Source organism: Octopus bimaculoides, chromosome 3, assembly GCF_046866305.1.
Source record: "Octopus bimaculoides isolate indiv1 chromosome 3, ASM4686630v1, whole genome shotgun sequence".
Lineage (NCBI taxonomy): Eukaryota > Metazoa > Mollusca > Cephalopoda > Octopoda > Octopodidae > Octopus > Octopus bimaculoides.
This window is the reverse complement of record NC_142930.1, coordinates 62,334,568-62,355,942: the sequence shown is the minus strand read 5'-3', so window position 1 is coordinate 62,355,942 and position 21,375 is coordinate 62,334,568. Positions and strand designations below refer to the sequence as shown.

General features: G+C 34.3%; 1 protein-coding gene across 6 annotated transcripts in view; it reads right to left on the bottom strand.

Annotated features, from left to right (window-relative positions):
• The window catches only part of LOC106879891 (transmembrane protein 94), a 96,089-nt gene that overhangs the window by 27,214 nt on the left and 47,500 nt on the right, over positions 1 to 21,375 (bottom strand). For 5 of the 6 annotated variants that reach the window (XR_016241062.1, XR_016241063.1, XM_089349040.1 and 2 more), the window contains exons 5-15: positions 20,533 to 20,638; positions 19,512 to 19,598; positions 16,949 to 17,062; positions 13,766 to 13,936; positions 10,585 to 10,810; positions 9,222 to 9,274; positions 8,008 to 8,073; positions 6,307 to 6,428; positions 2,756 to 2,849; positions 1,825 to 1,933; positions 788 to 890 (exon numbers count right to left, since the gene is read on the bottom strand). Coding sequence is in view for 4 of the 6 variants with exons in the window: in XM_089349040.1 (XP_089205166.1) it covers positions 788 to 890; positions 1,825 to 1,933; positions 2,756 to 2,849; positions 6,307 to 6,428; positions 8,008 to 8,073; positions 9,222 to 9,274; positions 10,585 to 10,810; positions 13,766 to 13,936; positions 16,949 to 17,062; positions 19,512 to 19,598; positions 20,533 to 20,638 (1,251 nt within the window). In the remaining 2 variants the exon portion in view is untranslated. Of the gene's footprint in view, positions 1 to 783; positions 891 to 1,824; positions 1,934 to 2,755; positions 2,850 to 6,306; positions 6,429 to 8,007; positions 8,074 to 9,221; positions 9,275 to 10,584; positions 10,811 to 13,765; positions 13,937 to 16,948; positions 17,063 to 19,511; positions 19,599 to 20,532; positions 20,639 to 21,375 lie in introns of all 6 variants that reach the window. The other variant, XM_089349042.1, reaches the window with a different exon arrangement.

Sequence of the window (21,375 nt, the reverse complement as noted above, 5' to 3'; positions counted from 1 at the left end):
CCCCAATACTTGACAGGTACTTACCTTATCAACCCCTGGGGAGTGAAAAGCAAAGCTGACCCTGGCAGAATTTGAACTTGGAACATAAAAGGATGTAACTAAATACAAGGTATTCAGTTCAGCACTACCATTGCTACCACTTCACAGACCTTCATATATAAATATTAAAAACAAAGAAAAACTCATTGTAGTTCAGTGTAGGAGGCTTTCAAATCTATAAACCATTCATTTTATTTAAGGATTAATCCATTTCAGAAATCACTGCAGCATGTATCAACTGCTGGGACCTTCCAATTTAAAATTCTTATAATCTCAGCTGGGTTCAATAAATCTTTATATAAGATTTCTTTTAACAATGTATAAAGGCACAATATTTTTTTGTTTTAACCCTGTGCTAGATCTGATTAAGCAAATGTATAATTAAAAACATTCAAGTCATGACCATCCATCTTTTTAGGGCATTGTGCATCTAGAACTGCATTGTCCAATGCGTCTTTCTTTTTTTTTTTTGAGGTGCTAGGGTGTAAATTGAGATTTGGTTGCTATTTCTAGCACAGGTCAAGAGACCATTTAGAGGATGCTACATTGGTCTGATAGACACTATATTTTTAGAGAGTTGAAAACAAGTTCTATTGCTTACAATCTTCGCAAAAAGAACAGGTAACATAAGTAAAGCGAAATAAAATTAAAAAATACAGGCATGAAATTGCTGTGAGTTTAGCTGACATTTTTTGGTGTTTTATACTTTTATGGAACAAACATGAAAATTAGAGACATGGAAACTTGCCTATCAGAATCAGTAAGAGTACACAAATCTTTTCCATTCCAGAAATCAGTGCAGCAGTCTAGTATCAAATCGGCTGTACCTTGACATAAAAGCTGGAACATACCTATTAAAGAAAAATACAGCTCACATTTAGGAGAAACCAACTGTTTTTATTAAACAATATGAACAAGGAGTTTTTAATTATGTGGTTGGAACTTACAGTAGAGAATGTATTGGAAGAGAGAAAGAGAACAAGTTAGATGTTTGTATATATGAGTGTGTGACTATCATCATCATTTAATGATCCCTCTCCATGCTTGTGTGAGTCAGACAAAATTTGTTGAGGCAAATTTTCTATGGCCGAATGCCCTCACTTATTTCCTAGCAAGGTAACATTTTCCCACAGCTATGGAAAACTGGAAATGAACGAGCTCAATTGTATGACAATGATGCTCATTTACAACTATTATTACGTGATATCTAGACAAGTGTACACACACAAGCATATATGTGTGTGTGTGTGATATATTTCTTTCAGTTTCTGGGTATCATATCCATTCACATGGCTTTAATCGGCCTGGAGTTATAATAGAAAACACTTATCCGATATGCCATACAGTGGGGCTGAACCCGAGACCACATGATTGGAAAACAAGATTCTTAACCACACAACCATACCTGCACTTTGTGAATGGATGTGTGGTTAAGAAGTTTGTTTCATAATCCCACAGTGAAGCATCTTATACTGTCTTCTGCCAGTGCCTCAGATTGATCCAAACCTTGTGAGTGAAAGACAGGGTAGATAGAAAGTATGTAGAAGCTTATCTGATAATCTATAATCTACTGTTTGAGGACCCAACATTGTCACATAGTTTCACACTGAGCTTGGCCAAGAAAGAACATTAATGACACAATTATGATGAGTAGGTAGTTATGTTGATTGAAAAACTGGAACACTAATTTATCAAAATCAAGTTCATCATCTACCATCATTACCTTAACAGACATTTGCAAATACATTTTATCTGTAGGAGAGCAAGAAAAAAAAAAAAAATTACCAGAATTTTTTTCTTTCACAACAATTGAGACCATATTTGGCATTGGAATTTTATGATGTACATTTGATCGAGCTCTCTGCAGCCTCTCTTTAGCAGCTCTCTCTTCAAGCTGAAAATAAATTCCAAAGAAAATAGGAGTAACTTTATTCTGGCTTTTATTATCATAGTGAATACAAATATCAATTTACAGGATTAAAAAAAATTGAATATGCACAAAACTTTTATAATTCGGATAATTAACAATTACTATGCGACAAAGAAAACAGTTAAGATTTTGATTTTTTTAAGGTTTAGCCTAGTAACATTCAAGATCTTTGGCGTGTTTTTGAGACTGGTGAGATCAGATCGGTTTTTTTTTATTGATCATGAAGATCTATAGGTTAAAACCTGCAGGAAAAATGTGGGTGGGGAGAGAATTCTGAGGAGGAAGGGTCGGCTGAAGTGGTTACTATGGAGTTTAATAGCTGATACAGAGAGAAAGGATGTTGTGTGGGTCTGGGTGGAAGAGGTAAATAACAAGCTTGTTATTTATAATCATTAGTACCATGTTGGTCTCAGAGGGTTGTGAATGCTATGGGCACAGCCCTTTCTTCTTGACTAAACCATTAAAAAACAATGACTGCTGTGTTATTCAGATGTGTTTCTACTAGTCTCATCTAATGAGCATAATTAAAAATGGTAAATTAGGGTGAGCTGGCAGAATTGTTAGCATACTGGGCAAAATGCTGCTAAACATTTTGTCCAACTTCATGTTCCGAGTTCAAATTTTGCTAAGGTTGACTTTGTCTTTCATCGTTTCGGGGTTGATAAAATACCAGTTGAGCTCTGGGGTCAATGTAATCAATAAAATGGTAAACTGAGAAATGTAAGTTTGAATTAAATAACAGAGAATAGTAATTAAAATGGTTTAGAAGTAGGAAAAAATACTCACCACCTGTCTATAGACACCAATAATCTGCTTTTTAGAAAATATATCAAGGGCATTGTTGGAGAACCCAATCTGTCTTGCTAACTCACATAAGCATCTATTAAAAGAGGAAGTATTTAAAATAATACTGAATATGAAAACAATTTCATTCAATGAAGGAATTAGTAAACACCACCAAATCCCAACCTTCTTTCTGGTTTCTATACTGGTGCAGGCATGGCTGTGTGGTTAAGAACTTTGCAGAGACACAACGAGATTGCAGGTTTGATACCAAAACATGGTACTTTTTCACGAAATTCTATTAAACTCTCAAGTCAACTAATGACTTACAAAAGAAATTTATAGATGGAAAGTGTATCAAAACTGACTACACACGCACACTAGCATGCTTTCTTGCATACTAACATGCAGAGTATTGTAGGAGCTTCACTTCAAATCTATTCATCCAAATGATGACCTGCCACTAGGTGGTTTTTCCTAGTGTACATCCTATACTAATTAAATATATGCATATATATATATATATATATATATATATATATATACACACACACACACACACACACACACAAACAAACACATGTAAAAAGCACCCATTACACTCTTAGAGTGGTTGGCATTAGGAAGGGCATCCAACCATAGAAACCATGCCAGATCAGACTGGAACCTGATGCATGGGTAGGAAGATATATATATACTCTACACATACACCTATCTTTAAGTAAGAATGATTCCTTAATCATCATTAACTACATTTAGTTAGTTGTTGTTACAAATTTTTTTTTACTAAGTAACTCAGTATACTGCCAGAAAACAACTCTTACTTTCCACTTCATTCCTTCATTCTTATTGTCTTTATCTACTTAAAACACACTTGCTCTGACTGTTTTACTTTGTCTTCCCTTGGATAACTTTCCTCTCACTCTTTCACACACATACATATACACAAAGACAGCTTCTCTTTCTTACAAACTGTTTTATCAAGTGGAAAATGAAATGCATGTGATAGAAGGGAACTGAGAGAGAAGTAGTCGAATTGATGTGCAGTGGAAGGAAGGGTTTGGAGTGTTGTAAGAGTTAACCAGTTGTTTTGCCTTTCAGAAAAGTTCAAGAACAAACAACAAATCATTTTAATAATATGAAATATACATGTGTACATCTTCTGTCATATATTTCACTGAAGAATGAAAGAATCAGTGATAAAAACTAGTACACTTTGAACACAGGCCTTTGCAATGTTATTCTGTGTTAAGTTATAGACACTCACTTGTCATTCTTGTTTTCATAAGTTAAATTAAACCAGTAAACCATTGCAAATCTGGGATCTTTCTTAAAACGGGGGCCACATTTTTCATTAACGAAACACTTTGAAACTTGGAACACTGGTAGAATGTGTCATATAAAACATCTTTTTCTCTTAGTCTTCTTAAAAAAAAAAAGAAATCCATAAATTATTCCATGTTAAAGTTGTCGTATTTCTGTAATTTCAACCAATCACTGACGTCCATTCAGCCGATATACATTAAGTGCCGACTACATAAACAAACGATTCTTCGTTTTATTTGCTTTTTTCATATTAAATTTGCTTTAACCCTAACCCTAACCCTAGGGTTCGGGTTAGGGTTAGAGTTAGGGTTAAAGCAAATTTAATATGAAAAAAGCAAATAAAACGAAGAATCGTTTGTTTATGTAGTCGGCACTTAATGTATATCGGCTGAATGGACGTCAGTGATTGGTTGAAATTATCGAAATAAGACAATTTTTTACATGAAATAAATTCGAATACAAAAATATTTTTCTGTTCTATAACACAAAATAGATAAGTATACGAAGTTTGAAAGTCTTTCGGTACCAAAAACACTACGTAAAACATTAATGAAAAATGTGGCCCCCGTTTTAAAAAAGATCCCAAATCTGTAACTCAATGATATAAAATATATAAATTCATAATATACAAATATATCATTTAATATTGGTTTCACAATTTTGGCACAAGGCCAGCAAGTGTAACAGATAGGTAAGTTGATTACATTGACCCCAGTCCTCAACTGGTACTTATGTTATCAACCCTGAAAGGTTGAGAAGCAAAGTCAACCTCAGTGGAATTTGAACTCAGAATGTAAAGACAGATAAACTGCTGCCAAGCATCTGCCTAGTGGGCTAACAATTCGGCCAGCTTGTTACCTTAATATATCATTTAATATTCGTAGATATTTTTTGTAAGGTAGCAAGCTCGTAGAATCATTACTGTGCCAGGCAAAATGCTTAGCAGCATTTCATCTGTCTTCATGTTTTGAGTTCAGATTCTGCTGAGACAGACTTTGCCTCTCATTCTTTTGACTTGATAAAATAAGTACCGGTTGAACATGGGAGTTGATGTAATCGACTTAGCCACTTCCCTGAAATTGCTGGCCTTGTGCCAAAATTTGAAACCAATATTAGTAGATATTTTGAGAAGCCACAATTTTATTAACCATATGGATTTTTAACCATATTAAACATGGTTTTTTTAGTTTTCACAAGTATTCAAAGTTGCTTAATCTCATGGCTCAGCCTTGATCAAGCAGAATGATGGTCAAAGTTATTGCAGCGATGATGAACCAGTCACTTTATATCTAGTATTGCATTGGCCAATGAAACCTTTCAATTTTAAGATTTGTGAGTGATTTAGCCGATATTTCTATCAGGTCAAGCAACTTTGTAGAAGTTCCCTCATTATTCACAGCTATCAGACTATTGTACCTGCAGCCATTGCATCACCATCAGCAGCATTATCATCATCGTCAGCATCATTACCATCATTGTTGTTTTAGCATCCACTTTTTCATGTTTACATGGATCGGACAAATTGTTGAGGTAGATATTCCATGGCTGGATTATCTTTCCCGTCACCAACCCTTATGTGTTTCTAACAAAAAAAGGTAAGATTTCCCTTTGGTCAGACATATATTCACGAAATATTGGAAACAAAGGACACCGTTTGCACAACGGTGATGCTTGCTTACAACTATCATATAATGGGGGAAAAAAAAAAAAAAAAAAAAAGAAAAACAGACACAGACACACAACAGCTTTCTTTCAGTTTCCCCACCATAAAATCCACTCACAAGGCTTTGGTCAGTCAGTGACTATTGTAGAAGCACCAGCCCGAGGTCTGAACCCAAAACCATGTGGTTGGGAAGTAAACCACACAACCATGAGCTGTACCTATGAGCAGTATATTCATTGTAAATACAGTTGCTATTGCATCTGAATAATGGATAAAATCTCTGCATGAAATTTATAAATAAACATTTATACGCTATTGATAATTGATTAACCCTTTAGCATTCAGGTTACTGTCAAATATAATGCTTATTTATTCACATTGTTTTGATTTAATCTGCATTGTGTCACATCTTTGAGATTTTGATGTGATTGTTTGTATGTGTAGAATGACATAGCAGGGAAGGTGTGAGAAGTGAGATCTGGCTGGTTTGAACATAAAACAATATTTTAGCCAGATATGGCCAGTTTAAATGCTAAAGGGTTAATGAAGATTAAACAACACCTACCTTCTATTTAGTACTGCAACAGTGCCCTCATTTTCCAGAGCAGCAGTTGCTACATGGTCAGTGAACTGAGAATACCAAGTAGCAATACTTGTATTACAGGTGTTAGCTAAGATATTTAATCCCTAATAAGAGATCAATATGAAATAAGAAAAAAAATAAAATAAAATGAATAAATATTTCTTTAAATAATTACAGTAATTTTCAGGACAAAATAATTTTACATTTCTTAACCAGAACACTAATATGAAATTTAATTCTATAAAGAATAGAAAGTTTAGAAAGGTATAACAATGCACTATAGAACAAAAAATGGACTATATACCTGTTGTAACTTGGTTATCTATAGTCCGATGATATTTCGGAATTACAATTCCTTCTTCAGATCTTATTTGCTGGAATCTCTGCTATAAACTGTTTATAGCAGAGACTCCAGCAAATAAGATCTGAAGAAGGAATTGTAATTCCGAAATATCATCGGACTATAGATAACCAAGTTACAACAGGTATATAGTCCATTTTTTGTTCTATAGTGCATTGTTATACCTTTCTAAACTTTTTATTCTTTACAAACAATACACAATGCTTCAAGCGAACTACAATACTCTCTTAATTCTATAAACCATAAGGTCCTCTAGCATTTTCTAGCTCTTGGGTTGCTTGTGACCTTATCTCATATATGAAGTAAATGTTTAGAAGACTTCAGGATGTATTAATTTCATCACATAATACAGGGACAAATCTTTATAGGAGACAAGAGTAGGATATACTGAATGGATTTCAGGTAATTACTGACCAAAGGGATGTAAAGAAAAAAAAAAAACTTCATTGACAAGATTTGAAGCCTGAATAACAAGATTTCTGACTAGATACAGTAAAACATCACACAAACTATTCCATTACTTTGATCGTCCCTTTATTTCATTATTATTCTAAATATTAGTTGTCTTTATGTGACTTTGACACAAAAAACCCCAACAAAATTCATCAGGAATTTATGCTGATCAGCCACTTTTTTTATACATAGGTCCATAGCATTATGACATTGGCCGTTCTTTTTCTGGCTTTGCCCTTCAAACTAATGACAATAGCTTCTCTTACACATAGTCGAAATGAAGATACAGTAGTCATTCAATACCACCAACATTTAAAGTTTGTTTATCTCACCCAAAATGATTGTTCTAGACATATTTTTAAACAAATTCTAAATTAAGAACTATTTCTTTCAAGATACTTATAAATATTCAGAGCTATCTTTTTTCTAAGAATTTATACATTCATCACGAATAATAAATTTAAGATGTTACTTTCTTTTTAGAATTAAAAAGAAATTAATCTTGAACAATGGTAGACAATTTACCACATTAACTTGAGAACAATGCAGTTTCAAAAACAATGTTAACCTCCTTTCCAATTTTCAATCTAAAAATCAGTAATATTTTATCCTATTGTTTTTCTTTTACACTCAGAGATGAGTAGAGAACTGTGTACTGTTTAAGAGTATAATGCTATGGCTTTGGTAAAGTATGAGTTCCAGATCATATAGGGAGTTGTACAACTATTTAACTGAACAGTGATTCTCAAAAAAAAAAAAAAAAAAAAAAAAAAAAAACCCATTAAAACTTGATTTTTTGATTATAATGCATTTTTTGGAAACCAATACTTCAAATATCACAAGTATATATATAGAGTTCAACTGCTTACTAATGGTTTCAAAGATGATATATGATTTTTCCAGGTTGGATCATCAAAATGTAATCCAAATGAATTCTGAAATGAGAAATAAATCAAATTAATTATAACTGAAAACATTAAACCATGGAATTAAAAAAAAGCAACCACAAAATTAGAAAAGGAATTTTGTAAATTTTGAAGAAAAGAAATATTACAACTTCATCATAAGACTGCCAACAAACCTTACTATATTAGGATATTAGCAGTTATATATATATATATATATATATATATATATATATATATATATATATACATACACATACATGCATTGATAAGCAGTATTTGCAATTCATGTGTAGAACAAAGAAAAAGTTGCTGGATAATTGGCTTGTCATTCTTAAATTTGTATTGTTTGTGCTTAATAACTCTCAACCATTCAATCTACATAATTAGAAATATGTACAATTCATATTTATAAAGGGTGGAGGCACTCTAATAAATATTTTCAGCTCATTTTAGATCACATTTTGTAAACAATAACATTGCTGATTACAGGTTTTCAACAGACCAGTTACTGGTTCAATGCATTTACAATTCTAAAAGTAAACGGGGTGCATTTGTACAACTCAGGCAGACCCATAAGAATTTTGTTAGAAAGTGCTGGTTTATTGTTTTGTTTTTTTTTCTCACTCATGTTTACATCTCTCACCAATATACCTTAATGAAGTTTTTATTTACACACCCAAATATTGAACAGAGAGAATGAGTGCTCAACATCACACTGGTGAATAAATATTCTTTATTTGTGGGTTTTCATCCAAGATGGAGACAAGCACTAACATCCCACATGGCAGGCTTGATAATTGCTGAGATTACTTTTGGCATTAAACCATATATATATATATATATATAACAGTTTCACCCAAAAGGTGTTGACTAAGCAGAAGCACAAAGTGCTACACAGCGGAAGTGAATTTGAAGGTACATAGTTGTGAAACAAACTTCTTAACTAAATAGCCATGTATGTATAACAACAATTATTTAGATAGTTTGCTTTACTGGACACATGGCCAACCACAAAAAACGACTGCGTGATAAGCATTGAGAAAATTGATAAAGTAGTATAGAGATTTGAAAAGAGAAAAATCCTGACTCCATATTGTACCTAAGCAATAAAAATATTTCTGAAAATAAAAACTGAATTATTTATTAAAAAAAAAAAAAATTCAACTGATATTTACCTTTGAATCATGAGTTAAATCCAAAACTTCAACATGACAGCTGGTTTTAGGAACTGAAAAAGAAATTAACCATTATCATCACCACCACCAGCAGTTTAACCCTTTAGCATTCAGATTATTCTGTCAAATGCAATGCTTTCTCATTCACAATGTTTTTTTTTCTTCTTTTAATTAATTATGTATTATCTCAGCTTTGAAATTTTGATGACATGATTGTATATTTTTTAGAAGGCACTGAGAGGTAGGTGTGATAGGCTGGATCTGGCTGGTTAGAAAATAAAACAGGTAGAATATTTGAGCTGGATATGACTGGTTTAAATGCTAAAGGGCTAATGTTCAATTTTGTTATAGTTATGTGTTAGCTGATCTTTTGGTGTCCTGAGTTATTTAATCATGTAAAAGAGGTTAACTGGTAAGGAAGACTATACTGTTTTGGTCATCCTTAGTAAACAAGTGAAGACAAAGGATTAAGGAAAGTGTTTAATTTCCCTGTGGATGCCCTGCATAGAAATGCTCACTTAACAGTGTCAAGTGCGATGTTTAGTAACTTGAAATTCATCACTGGACAGACACAAAAATAAAAAATTCAAAAAATCAATTTCAGTGGAGTTGGATATGGCCCGTCAGTTTGATCTGGATATTCAATACTCACAGAGAATAATGGATAAAAAAATTGTACAGTAATAACAGCATCGTCATCATCATTGTTTTATGTCTGTTTTGATATACTGCCAGGAGTTGGATAGGGTTATTCTTGCAGTGTCTTATACTTATTGTGGTATTTTATTATCAAATATGCATAAGACAACATCACCCATGAATCTTTGCTGTTGCATCAGTAATACTTTTGAGCATGTTTTTATGTTCTGTATAACAGAAACCATTTTATAGCACAGACTGGGATTATGACAATGTAAAAAACCCAGAACAGTCTCCCTTTAGCTCTATCTTTTGTTCCACTATATAAGAAAACATAGCCATCACATGGAAGCATATATAATTTGATAGCATGACACGTTTCCATTGATTTTAGGTGCCCATGTAGTCACAACCAAACACAGACACGATCTCACACTTGATGCAGCAGAACATCTAGGATGTAACAGTTGGAGGGAGAAAGGGTTGTATCAGTGCTGGGATGGCATTCATTTCACCTGAGTAGAATGGAGCAACATGAAATGAAGTGACTTGTCTTACTCAAGGACACAATGTTCTACCTGGTCTAAGGATTTGAACCTATGACCTTATGACTGTGAGCCAAATACCTTAAACAACTAAGCTACAAAAAAAAAAAAAACAAAAAAAACAATTTACTTTGAAAGAATTCTACACGAGTAATAAAAATTATCAAAGTGTCACTGACCATGAATTGGCTCTGTGGTATTTTCTTTATGAAAACATGTGCAGTCAGGTGTGCTGCCAGGGTCTGGTTGGTGTTGAGATCCTGTGAAGTCTTCAGAGTAAGAATATAAAGAATCATGGGGGCTGTTGTTCTCAGTTGATTGTTGAATATCAGAAAAGAAGAAGACTTTTTCAGCAGAAGGATTTGGCCAAGACAGAATGCCTTTCTTGTCCACACAACATAGAGTCTGAAAATAAAGTAAAAGAGCTGAAAACAAATGTAACTATTTCACAAGCAGACATATATATATATATATATATATATATATATATATATATGTAAAAAAAAAACCCAGTTAATATACATAAAAATATAACTGAAGAGCTATTTTATTTTTTTCTAAATAAACAGTAACCACTATTTTGTTCTCATTTCTTACAAATGGAAAAAATTTGGTTTTCCATTGATTTATTGAAGACTACACCAAGCACTAACCTAAAGCTGTTTACAATAATAAATATTACAGAAGTTATAAAGAACCATTTCTTTCTTTGATAAGGTTTAGCTCTTTAGCATTTAAACTGGCCGTATTAGGCCCAAATATCCTATCTGTTTTATATTTAAACCGAACAGATTCAGTCTCTCACACCTACACTACACAAAGTCATCAAAAAATAAACAATCACATAATCAAAATCTTGAAGCTACAAGATAATTCACGATTAATTCAAAACAATGTTAATCAATAAGCATCACATTTGATAGAGTAATCTGAATGCTAACAGGTTAACTCTGTACAAAACACTGATAAATATAGTCTATGTTGATTCAAGTATGTTCTGGCTTGCTCTTAAAAAGAGCATTTCTATCAACAGACAGTGTAAATGGTTCAAGTGTTTTGCTCATGTAATGCATGCTTATACAATGAATGATAGGCAAACAGATGTGATGCGTACATATGTAATGGGAGTATACCAACTTATGTGAAGCATATATTTTAAGTATATACCAAATGCAAAATGTCTCATGAAGAATATACAACATGTACAATGAGTGATGCATGAAATGCAAGTTGGATGCAATAAGAGTGCAATGTGTGCATATACATGTGTTTGTGTAAGTATGGTAAATGGACACAATGTGAGGAGTGTTTGTGTCCTAATGCTATGTGAGTGGTATCAGAGTTTGTTTTATACATGTGTGGTTAAGCTGTCTGCTTCACAACCACATGGTTGTGGTTCAGGTGGTACTGTGTGGCACTTTGCACAAGCATATTCTGTTGCAGCCCTAGGCTGACTAATGCATTGTGAGAGAATTTAGTAAAGAGAAACAATATAAAGCTTGTTACATAAATATGACAAGACTGGGCTATAGTAGAAGACACTTGCTCACTGTGTGGCACCTTGGGCAAGTGTTTTCTCCCATAGCTTTGGGCTGACCAAAGCTGTGTGAGTGGATTTGGAAGACGAAAACTGAAAGAAGCTCACTGTGTGTATGTAAGTATTTTTCCATTCTTCCCAAGTGTCAAACTAATACACTTGCTTGTTGTTCCCTTGCCTGTCTGTCTTTCATTTTCTGTACATTTGAACTATATATATATGTATATGTGTCTTTGTGTGTGTGTGTGTCTCCTTGTTTTGACATCATGTGATAGCTGTAGATGAGTGTTACTGTCATACAAGCAATATCAGTCATTTCCAATATAATCTGCGAGAAAATATCTGGCCATGGGGAAGTATTAGTTTGCTTGGATACAGGTGAAGATTGGTAACTGAAATAGCATCTTGTTAGCGCAGATCTTTCTCAAATAAACTCTGTCTGACTCTTACAAGCATGTAAAATTGGATATTAAATGATGATGACATATATAAAGGCGTGTGTGTGTGTGTGTGTGCTGCGCTGTGCATGTGTGTGTGTGCTGTACTGTGTTTGTGTGTGCACACACACAAAACACACAGCATGCACACACACATACAACACAAAGCTCGCACACAGAGCACACAACACAGCGCGTGCACACACACACACACACAACACAACACAGCACACGCATGCGCGCACACACACAATTTGCACCACATGACAAGTGAGATGAAAACTCCCTGACTTGAAAAACAGTTATGAGTTAGCAAAATGAAGGGCATCCAGCTGTAAAAACAATGCCTCAATGGTATGCATTCGTCTAATCCATACTAGCAAGGGAAAAAAAAAACACATAAAACTACTAAATGAATGCTCATAGAGAAGAGTTCTGTCATAAATGAGGTTGATTACTGAACTTGTTTGGACATCATTGTGAAGGCACTTGGCCTAGTGGTTAAGGTGTTGCACTCACAATTGCAAGATCCTGGTTTCGATTCACAGACCAGGCGGTGTGTTGTGTTCTTTTGCAAAACACTTTGACATTGTTCTGTGATCACTTTCATATCTGACACGTGGTACATCATGTACTTGTACAGGCAATGTCAACTTGATGGAAGGGGTGAGCTAATGTAAAACACAAACATTTGATCATTATAAAGAAATGAACTGTGCCGGTCTCATCTGTCATCTACAACAGGAAAATCTATGACAGAACATCAAAATACAATGAAAGCAGATGCAAAAACTGACCAAAGTAACAAGTCCAAATCCAACTATAAACAATCTGGTGTGCTTTTGCAGCAAAGCAGCATACAATATTTTTTTTTATCTCAATGAGGCATGACTGTGGTAAAAAGATTGCTTCTTAGCCACATGATTCTGAGTTTAATCCTACTGCGTGGCACCTTGGTTAAATGTCCAACTATAGCCTTGGGCCAAAACCAAAGCACTGAGTGGATTTAGTAGACAGAAACTGAAAGAAGCCCATCATGTGAGTGTGTGTGTGTCTGTTTGCACCCCACCACCACTTGACTACTGGTGTTGGTGTGTTTACTTCATTGTAACTTAGCAGTTCGGCAAAAAATCTGACAGACAAGGCTTAAAAAGAAAAATAAGTACTGGGGTAGATTAGTTTGACTAAAATACCTCAAGACAGTGCCCCAGCAGGGTCGCAGCCAAATGACTAAAACAAGTAAAAAAAAATAAGACATCAGTCATCTTTCCCTGTTGACAGGTTTTTTATATGAAAAGTTGCTAGATTTACAAATGGGGGGGAAAAAAAATCAAAGCAAAATAAATTTTTTTTTTCTAATAATACATGTGAAAACACAGTACTCACAGTCACACTCCCTAATATATGCATGAGGTTGATATTATAGGTGGCAACAGGTGAATTACCAGTTGCTATTACTTTCAACCAGTGTAGAACTCTCTTCAAAGGCAAATTAACTCGGGCTTCATCCTCTGATATGATACTGTCACTATCAAAACTCTCCTCAGAAACAGAAGGCTGTAAAAAAAAAAAAGAAAAGAAAAGAATAGCATATTGGAATAAGAACCAGTAGAAGTAGTGTGGTCTTTATGGAACTTACAGGAAAGTCTACTGAATAAAATAATAAACCTTTCTACTATAGGCACAAGGCCTGAAATTTGGGAGAGGGGGACTAGTCGATTACATCGACCACAATACTCAACTGGTACTTAATTTATCAACTCTGAAAGGATGAAAGGCAAAGTCAACCCTGGCAGAATTTGAACTCAGGAAAAATACTGCTAGGCATTTCGCCCAGCATGCTAACAATTCTGCCAGCTCACTGCCTTAAATAATAATATTGATAATAATGATAATAATAATAATAAAGGCAGTGGCTCTCATGACTTTTGATCTTAACTGATTGGAAGTGTTATCATGTACATGTTTTATCTTGGTATAAATGATGAGCTACAACAAATATTCTGCTCAATACCACAGATTTGCTTGTCAGCTGCTTCACCTTAACCAGTTGAGCATGTCCCTTAGTGGCTGACAATATGTGCATCTCTGATCACAAGCAGAAATAGTGAGGGAGTGTCATAGCCATGTGTTGAGAGGAATTCTTTAGGATTTCAATAATTTACCTCTGGAAATATGGGTGTTTCATTCATCATCCTTAAACTTTATTCAGCGACCTTTTGAGCAGGATGGGCTACTTGACCTGAAGAAAATGCTAACTGGGCCCTACCTGCAAGGTCATGTGCTGTTTATGTTCATATGAGATCACTGTGACACACATATGGTTGTGATTAAGTGCCTGGTATGCCTTTATCAGATGGGTAGTCATGATGGGTATATTGAGTTTTGTATATTTGTATCCCAGTGTCACTTTGATGGCATGTGCTGCTCTCTCAATCAATAATTATAATAAATTCTTACATAGAAATAAAGCCAGAAAATTTTAGGGGGGTCAAATTTGTCTATTACAGAAGATTTCAGCACTTGACAGGTATGTATTTTATTGACCCCAGAAGAATGAATAACAAAGTTGACTTCAGTAGGATTTGAATTGAGAACATGAAGGACCAAATCTAAATATTATAAGTCATTTTGTCCATAAAATCCAGTTTTTGCTAACTATCATGATGATAGTAACAAAGGCACAAGACCACACTATTTTGTTAAAGGAACAATTTGTTAAATCAACTGATGGTTTATCATCTCCCAGAAAGATAAAAAAAAAAAAAAAGCTTTTTAGCAAGAGCACAATCTCCACTGAGTATCTTAATGGTAATTGGTACAAAATTATAATCTCAAAGAGAAGCATATTTTGCCTTTTAATTCAGCTTGTATTATTGGTTTTCCAATGACATTACTGCTAAGAGAAGCAGAAATGATAGTTTGACAAGATTAAATGCCTTGCATTATAATAGGAATTATTTTTATGGTATTAATGATAACAATGGCAACAAGAAAGAGAAACTTCATGCAGGAACAAGTTTGCTGATCTAAAAATGTATATGATGGCTGTAAGCACAGATATTGCCGGAAAGAATCAATGAATTTATGAGAAGGATTGTAGAAGAGCCTGAAAGATGTTTCAATTGTCATGAGTTAACATGAGATGGCTAAGACTAAAGTGATGCCAAGGATTTATAAATACTGCAAACTGTCCAGACCACAGTCAGAATTTTAGTTTTGTAAATAGTAACTAAAAATTGCATAAGTCATTCTAATATTGATGATAAAGTATTTATACAAAAAAAAATATGGGGATAAGATCAAATGCAGCAGCTGCAATGGTGATGATAGTGATTGCGACACTGGTAGTGGATGGCAGAAGAGAAATGGCAAGGGACAAAATCCTTTGTGTCCAAATCTGGACATGATCAACCTTACCTATTATCCTGGAAGAAGAGCAGAAGGGAATTGATAAAACTTGGGTGGATTTTATTAACTCCACTCTTCTCCTTTTTGTGGATATATGCTAATCTAAGAAATTTTTTTTTTATTATTGCATAAGAGTAATTATGTTATGAAATGACTGACTGGGACTTTACTGGTCATGGCAATGAGGGTTCCAGTTCATCTGATCAATGGAACAGCCTACTGTGGGTAGCTGAGCACTTCAAAGACATGCATATCCTTAAAGTAGTTCTCAGGAAGATTCAGCGTCATACAGACCCTGACAAGGCTGGCCCTTTGAAATACAGGTACAACTCATTTTTGCCAGCTAAGTGAACTGAAGCAATGTAAAATAAAAGGTCTTGCTCAAGGATACAAAGCGCTGCTAGGTTTTGAACTCACGACTTTACGACTGTGAGCTGAATACCCTAAGTATTAAGCCATGCACTTTCATGAAGGATGTTATGAAACAAAATATTTAAAATGTCAATTTAAAGCAAAGTATTTAAAATAGTTTTTGCCATTCTGCCAACATGCAAATATATTCAATATTCAGTTCTATATTTAAGAGATGAGGAATTGTTTACATTATTTACATTTGACGGATATTTATCCTCATCTTGGCTGTTGTCAATGCAACATTGTGGCTAATATACCTTCCAGCCTTCATCAGGTGTCTTGAGCAAATTTCGAACCTGGGTTCTCATTCCTAAGGTATTTTTCAATATTATTATCATTCAGGTCACTTCCTGGAATTGAACTTGGAACCTTGGGGTTAGTAGCCCGCGCTCTTAACCACTACATGGGCATATGGCATAGTGGTTAAGCGTGTGGGCTACTATCCCCAAGATTCCGAGTTCGATTCCAGGCAATGACCTGAAGAAGAAGGTGAATGATGATGAAGATAATAATAGTGATGATGATGATGACAATATCGAAAAATATCTTAGGAATGAGAACCCAGGTTTGGAATTTCCTCAAGACACCTGATGAAGGCTGGAGGGTATATCAGCTGAAACGTGTTATCAACAAACAAGATGAAGACAAATATCTGTCAAATGTAAATAATGTATATTCAATGTTCCACAATATCTTTGTTTCTATGGTTGTAAATCTACGATTAATGTAATATTTTTCACTCACCTTAATTTCTTTGGAGACTTCATAGGCAACAAACAATCTTGCTTGCCCATAAAAGTTAATTAGTTTCCAAAATAATGGAAACACCATGGGAACCAATGGAAGTACAGTGTGTACCTGGGGAAAGAAATATGAGAAAACATGAAAATGTATGTTATTAATGTGACTTAGGTGTTTATAGATGATACTGAAATATCACTAGTTATTTCATCCAAGTTCAAGCTATCTTTCTCTAATCAGTAATAAATAAGTAATAAATATTGGATTGTCATAAACTCATCTGTTTCTTTCTAATCTCGTTTCAATTAACACAAAAAGTATTTTCACCCTAGTATTTTAAGGATTGTTTGTAGTAGTATTCTTGCTCTACAACTTTTGCTTATCATTTTTGAAATTTGAATAAAATTTACCACTTTTCAGACGTATGACAATGTAGTGGCAAGTGGAAAAAAAAAATGTGCATTTTCAACACCAGCTACTCTTTGCTTTTAATCAAGGCTGCCAAAGCTGTACAAGACATTTGTGCTGTGTAGAGAGAAGTCATTATTACTGAAAGAACTGCACAGAAATGGCTTTCACACTTCATGAAAGAGAAATTTGATCTTACAGACTGTCTATGTTCCAGCCAACCTATTCAGTTCAATAAGAATTGATTTAATGAGCTCATCTATGAGGATCTGCACCAGTCCACTAGGGCTCAGCAGATGGGATGCTCTCGTAATACTATTGCCTGTCACCTTCACTTGGTGGGTAAGGTTAAAAAAACTTGGCGCATGGGTGCCACACACCCTGAACAAAGAGACAAACTCCAGAGCTCCTCTATCAACACTAGCTTGCTCACTTGACACTAGGCTTCTCAAGGACACAAACAAATTTCTTTACTGCAATGTCACCAGCAATGAATCAGTATGAAGCAAAGAGAAGAATATTTGAGTCCTGCTAAGCAAGCAACACCTCGAGCCAAGCTAGGGCTGCATCCATGCAAGTCTGTGTTTGGTGGGATTAAAAACAACCACATGGCTCATTAAAACTATCCAGCTGAAACGACCCAACCTGCGGCACAGCATGTCTCTTCATAATGACAACACTGGCCCTCACATTGCTAATTAGAGCAAAAATGTTATTAAAAGCTTGAATAAGTTCTGCCACCCCCAACATAGTCTCCTGATATAGCGCTTTCCAATTATCACCTTTATTGGTTGCTCCCCAATAGTCTGGGAGGTGCTTCATTCAACAACATGAAGCTGAAAACATGGCTCAATGAATTCTTTGTGTGATTTCTGCTGTCAAGGCATTGACGTGTTATTGGAATGTAGGTAAAAGAGTGAACAATGGAGACAAATATATTATTGACTGATATGTTAAAATTATTGATGAAACACAAGGATTATAGGCATAGGAGTGGCTGTGTGTTAGGAAGCTTGCTTCCCAACCACATGGCTCTGGGTTCAGTCCTACTGTGTGGCACCTTGGGCAAGTGTCTATTATAACCTCAGGCTGACCAAAGCCTTGTGAGTGGATTTGGTAGAGGGAAACTGAAAGAAGCCCGTCGTATGTGTGTATTTGTGTGCCTGTATTTGTCCCCCACCACCATCGGCTGACAACTGATGTTGGTGTGTCTACGTCCCCCGTAACTTAGCGGTTCAGTAAAAGAGACCAATAGAATAAGTACTAGGCTTACAAAGAATAAGTTCTGGGGTCATTTGTTCAACTAAAGGCGGTGCCCCAGCATGGCCACAGTCAAATGACTGAAACAAGTAAAAGAATAAAAATAACTGGATGAGGGGAGGGGCAAAAAACAAATGAATTTATCTGACAGCTCAGTAAATCGTTAATGAATAATATCATTGAATTCCAACTCACTGCTTGAAGTGTTAACCATCACTATGTTCAAAAATTAAAGAAAGAAATATTGTTTCTTGTACAGGAGAGTGCATAGTTCTAGTTTTTGAATCAAAAATCAACAATACTATTTGAATAACAGTTTCACATGATTTAGGATTTGATAACAACTGTAGACACTTGTGTAAGATGTTAAGAGTCAACAATGTAAATCTAAGTGGCTAAGTGGCTTGTAATATATTAAGTTTTAAAAAAATGGCAGCAAGCTGACAGAATCATTAGCTCTACTGGTGAAAGGCTTAGAATGTGAACTTAGTGATATTTCATCACTAAGTTCAAATTCTGTTGAGGTTGACTTTGCTTTTCACCTTTACAGGTTTGATAAAATAAGTACCAGTTCAGTACTGGAGTTACAATAATCAACTTAGCTCCTCCCCCGAAATTGCAAGCCTTGTGCTAAAACTTGAATTTGAGATACATTAGGTTAAAAACCTCTTGGACAGAATATAAAGTCCAAAGGCTACCCACAGGACTTGAACCATGCATCTTTTGTAACCATGACAGACATGCCAACCAACTGCTTCAAAGTAACCTTTGGTCTCTCTCCCAGAGAAAGACTTTTAACCCAACATATTACAAGCTACTATTTACATCTGTATTTGCTTTGAGCTACATTGTTACAAAATTTATTTTTAAAAAAACCCAGTATTTTGATATAACTTACAGGCAAAACTAAGAACATCTCTGTCCAGTGTCCCATAAATCCTTTGATGTAGATGTATCGCAACACATTGGCAATGAGAACTCCAATCTGAAATCAGAAAAAATTTCCTCATAATAAGGAAAGGTAGAAAAGAGGAGAGATATAGTTGGGTGGGTAGGAAAAAGAAAAAGAAACTAAACGTAAAACAAATTCAGAATGTCAGAAATGATATACCAAATAAAGCATCAAATGTAATCTTTTCATTAGAATTCCAGCTATAAAATTGTACCCACCTGTAGTCTTTTAGACACTCAATATTAAGTATCATTCACTGAAACTTATCAGCTTCAGAAAATAGTGGTTTAAATCTAGTTTTCCTGAAATTTAACCTTTACTTCCAAATTTGCTAAACATTAACCAAGCAGAATACATTTTTGTTTTTAAAACTTTTAGAAAATTATCAAAGAAAAGACTAGAGTTGAGAATTATGGACTCTTTGATATAAGAACATTTAAAAAAAAAGAATTATTTATTAGTTACGTAAATAAATATTTGATGATTTCAACAAGTCCAGTATCTTAGTCAAGAAATTCTGATCGTATAGATATGAGATACTTTGAGGTACTGTAAACCCCTCCAAAAGTATCTCCATATAAGAAATGCACACTGTATTTCTTTAAACAGCATGAAGAGTTGTCAATATAAGCTTTAACCCTTTAGCACTTCACTAGCCATATCCAGCCCAAATATTTAACATGTTTTATTCAAACTGGTCAGATCTGTCCTCTCATAGCTATCCTACAATGTCACTCTAAAAATAAACAATCATATCACTGAAACCTCACTGCTACAAGATAACGCATGACTAATTCAAAACAATGCGAATAAGTATTATATTTGATGGAGAAACTGAATGAATGCTAAAGGGTTAAAATAATAAAATAAAATATAAATATATTTAAAGCATTTGAGGAATTTTAAATGTCGTATAATGGTGCTGCAGTACAATAAATCAAGCGAAACAATAAAAAGCAAACTTTACCAGAAGCACAGGAAGGACAGTCCTTTCCAAGATAACACTGTATATTTGGTACCGCATGGAATCAATGATGCTAGCAGGATGTCTTCTTGTTTTGTCTAACAAGATTCTGTCAGCAGAATAATTAGAATAAAAGAACTGTACAATGATTAATCAGTAAAATTAAAACAATGTATTTTTTTTAGTTTTTATAATATATTCTTTCTTAATTTTAGCACAAGGTCAGCAATTTTGAGATGAGGGGGAAGTTGATTACATCAACTCAGTGCTCAATTGGTATTTGTTTTATTGACTCCCAAAAGATGACAGGCAAAGTCGACTTTGGCAGTATTTGAACTCAGAATATAAAGAGCCAGAAGAAATGTCACAAAGCATCTCATCTAGAACACTAATGATTCTGCCAGCTTGCCTTTTGTTGTTGTTTTTTTTTTATAATATATGTTATAGCATAAATGATGAAAAAAGTCAATATAAAAAAAAAATTTCATTTTTTTTAGTACAGTTTCAACATTAAATCACATATTTTAAGTAGTTTGGCTAACTTCATAACAGAAAACTAATAAGTCTTCAAATGTAATCTTATTACAATTTCACCAATAAGATTGAATTCATCTATAATCATTTACATGTTATACAGTCAGCATAATTCATTGAAACATCAACTCCAGTAAATTGTAACTAAAATATATACTCTGCTGTCCAAATATTTTAACTTTAACTACAGTGTGTCATTCAGGGTTGGTTCCAACAAAATATTATACAAAGAAGTCAACCATTATTCAAGTGCTGACTTCAATTTCCATCTTTCCAGATGAAGTCATTTTTGCTTTTTGAGTCAAAACGACT